At 39.5% G+C, this 3,870-nt stretch overlaps 1 protein-coding gene across 1 annotated transcript in view; it reads left to right on the top strand.

Annotated features, from left to right (window-relative positions):
* Positions 1-865: 865 nt before the first annotated feature.
* LOC103513899 (roundabout homolog 2-like) overlaps positions 866-3,870 on the top strand; it is a gene marked incomplete at its 5' end in the record, with an annotated part of 39,511 nt that continues 36,506 nt past the window's right edge. The window contains 1 exon segment of the mRNA XM_026826986.1: positions 866-996. Within this exon segment, the coding sequence (XP_026682787.1) occupies positions 866-996 (131 nt within the window).

The following is a 3,870-nucleotide window of genomic DNA, read 5'->3' as shown; positions in this document are numbered from 1 at the left end:
AGGGATTTCATGCTGAAATGAAAGTGAAGTTGATGGGATAAGAAGTTTTGGAGAACTTATTTTGATTTCCGGATTTGAGGTCATTTTTTATCGATATCCAAATTTGGGAGTTTTTGTTATCAGCTTTTTCTTAGATTGAGCTCTCATTTTGATAGGTCATTTTTCATGGAAAAAAGCTTGAAAACGAATTTTCTCTTATTGGTATTTCATTTTTCATAAGAAAAGGTTAACAACGATTTTTTTCTGATACCTTGAGAGGATGTGAAGATTTTCGATTGAGGTATCATGAAATTTGATTATTTTGCTGTGTGTTTGTTTTCCGAATTTTGCTAGTTCTCTTTTCTTACCTCTTTTTTGCCATCGCCATCATCACTTTTGCTGAGATATTCTTGGGATCTAAGGCCAGCCACACACTATCAGGTAGACCTGATCAGGTCACCTATTGAGTGGCTGGCCTTTGGATGGGTTCAATGGATTAGTATATAGATATGGATTAAAGAGAATTTTATTTGCTGTGATATCTCTTAATTTGAAATTGAACAGTCATCACAGGTAGCATTTCCAAACAGTATTATATACCTATACAGTTAACCTAGTAGGAAGGCTTTTTTTCCAAGTATTTTTCGTACAGTATTTATTTCTGCTTTATCTCTCTTAGTAATGTCGGACATTGCAGATATTTTATTTATAAATTATAAAATTATTCTGTACCAAACACATAAGACCTTGTTTAGTCTGCGGGAATTAAGGGACTTCTTTCAGTCTCATTCTGTCAGGATAAACAGGTTGTATTCCAATCTATTCTAATGTCCACATTTGTGTTGTGATGACCTCTAATGTCTAAATTTGTGTTGTTTTGTTTCAGACTCCGCTTGGTGGACGGTGGTAACCTGATGATCACCGAGGTGAAGAAAAGTGACGAAGGCAAATACCAATGCTACGTACAGAATATGGTGGGGGAGAGAGAAACCAAACCTGCCCTACTTACTGTACATGGTAAGTACTGTAAGTAGTACTTAAGTAATTGAAATATCCGTAATCAGCAGCAACATGGTACCTAGATGGTCACCCATCTGGATACCAACCACGCGCACCCATGAGTTCGCCCCGGGCGGGAATCAAACCCGCGACAAGAACAAATAGAGTCTCGCTCTCGGGAGATCCCGGGTTTGATTCCCGGCGGAGTCGAAGTATTTTCGGCTCTGTTCTTGGAGCGCTCAGCGACGACCAGTGGAAATTGATTGCAAACGAGGCACTTAGTAATGTATGAGGCTCTGCTCTAAGACATATAAATCCACGACAGTCAAAATTACCAACCCTTTTCGTTTAAAATCCCGATCTAGCTTATTTAGATTACAAAAAAAGGCTAAAAAAAATCCCTGTCTAACTTATTTGGATTACAAAAATAGAGGGGATAAAAAAACACGATGACAACTGTCAAGGGAAAACAAAGGGAAAAACACACACACACACACAGAGAAAATTTGATTTCTTTCCCCTCTGACGTGCTTCTGGGATTGGGTTCAAAATTTTCATACAAATGTCAGTCAGCGTGGCGGGTGGCATACCCGAAAAATAGGGAAGGGGCATTCTATGGGGGATTAAAAACGAAAAAATGAAAAAAAAAAAAAAAAAAAATGCGGCGTGGATTTGAAATTGGGAGAGATGAGAGAAAGCAAAAGTCTTTCTCTCTCCCAATTCTACTCTCCTGTTTCCCATTTTTTTTCGACCTAATTCTCGGGAGTAAAAAAATGTTTTTTTTTTACCTAATGTTTTTTCTCCTCCTCCTCCTTTCGTCTTCTTCCTCTCGCCTCCTCTCTATCCTCTTTCTTTACCCTCTCTTCTTCTTTGTTTTTGTTTCTGGAATGCTTTATGTCGCTTTGAAATTCGTTTGTTGTTTGGACTAACGAGAAGGAACGAGCAGCTGAGGTCTTCTGTGTTTTTTTTTTTTTTTTTTTTTTTTTTTTTTTTTTCTTCTTCTTGCTGTTTCTTTGTTCTTCTCTCTCTTTCATCTTTTTCTTGGTTTCGTTTTTCTGTTGCTTCTTTCTTTTTTTCGCTTTTTATTTTCTTCTTTCTCTGTTGTTTCTTATTATTTTCTTCTCCTCTCTCCTTCTCTTTCATCTTCACCTTCTGCTTCGTTTTTATTTTGTTACTTTTCCTTCGGTTGCGTCCTCTTCCTTCCTCCTCCTCTTTTGTGTTGTTCTTCTCCCCTCCTCTCTTCTTTTGGTTCCTTTTACAACGAAGGACAAGTTAGCGCAACAGAAGAGATGGAATACTTATTTTCTTCTGAGATGACATTCCTGTAGGCGAGAGATGAGTCAGAATGGAGCTACGCTGAACTGTAAATCTAAACACATTTTCTGTCGTTCGTTTGCAACCAAATATCCTTCGAACTCTTCCAAAGACAGTCCATTTCTAATTGTGTTTCTCTTGTTTCAAAGGATTTCCCGGAAACAGCCAAAAATGCCTCGGAAAAATAACATTTCTCTTGCTGCCTCTTCCCTGTTCTCCTGTCCTCCCTCTCTCTTTCTCTTCTTCCCTCTCTCCTTCATTACTCCTTTCGTCTTCCCTTTCTCACTTTAGTCCTTTGGCAACAATATAAATGCCTCAAAATCCCTTTTCCCTCCTCTCTCTCTTCCTTCACTCTCCTCTCCTCTTCCTTTCTACTCTCGCTCCTCCTTCCTCTTCTGCCTTCTTCTCCTTCTCTCCCTCACTGTCCATTTCACAAAAGAATAGCCAAAATAATACGCAGCAAAAATTTCTGCGCGGTGCCTTTCCGTTTTTGGGGGGGGACTTGCTGGAGGTTTAGGTACCCCCCAGAGAATTTTATGTGGCCCATAAAGGAAACTCTTTTTTGGGGGGTTTGAGGGGATGTGCTGGGCTCCTGCTAGACAGTAAGGTTTTTATACGAATATACGCTACAGTTAAGGGTGCGGGAGGATTTGGTTTTATTACTCCCCACAAGTTAGATAAGATAAATGACAAAAAAAAAAACGTAGACTCAGAGAGATGGGGGGCTCCCAAAAGGGTGGGAGGAGGGCGGGGGGGGGGGAAAGCAAAGGGAGGAATGGAGTGGAGGGGTAGGAGATTAGAGAGGGAGGGGGCTTGGGGGGGAGCAAACCAAAGCCAGAAGTGGAGGGTTAGAACATTAAAGAGGGAGGAAGATACATAAGTACTAAATTTCGGGAACGAAAGCTAGGGGTGGTAGAAACTACTAAATTTTGGTACAAATCCCCCCCCCCAATCTACATTTCTATGGTAATGTTGCTATAATATCTTTTGTCCCCTGGTATATGGATTACAGATATCTCTGCTCCCCCCCCCTCCTGCTTTAATGGCAAAAGAATGGTAATTCGAGCAGGTTAGGTACAAAATCAATACCCACCAAATGGTATTTTACCGGTGTTTTTATCCAATATTGTAAGAGATATATTTTACCTAAATTATGCAGATATCTCTTTCTACCTAAATTATGCAGATATCTCTTTATTGTACGAGATTCTTGTTTGTGTCTTTAAATGTTCCAGAACTCCCGAATCCCGAAATAATTGAAGAGAGGGAGAGCTAGAGAGAAAGAGAGATTGTGAGAGAATTTTTAAAGAAAGCGAGCGAGAGATTGATAGAAAAGAGAGAAAGTAGAAGAGAGAGAGTTGAAGAGAGAGAGAATTAAAGTGAGCGAAAGAACGGATAGAAAGAAGAGAGAGAGAGAGTGAGAGAATAAAAGAAATAGAGAGAGAGAGAGAAAAGGAAACAAGAGAGCTTAGAGAGTGAGTGAAAGAGAATGAAGTATTCAATTCAACACATCATTTATCAAAACATAGTTTAGAAAGGAAAGAGAGAGAGAGAGAGAGAGAGAGAGAGAGAGAGAGA

The sequence above is a fragment of the Diaphorina citri genome, unplaced genomic scaffold (genome assembly GCF_000475195.1).
Source record: "Diaphorina citri unplaced genomic scaffold, Diaci psyllid genome assembly version 1.1 scaffold1042, whole genome shotgun sequence".
Classification (NCBI taxonomy): Eukaryota; Metazoa; Arthropoda; class Insecta; order Hemiptera; family Psyllidae; genus Diaphorina; species Diaphorina citri.
Note: the sequence above shows the minus strand (reverse complement) of the source record. Positions and strands in the feature narration are given on the sequence as shown.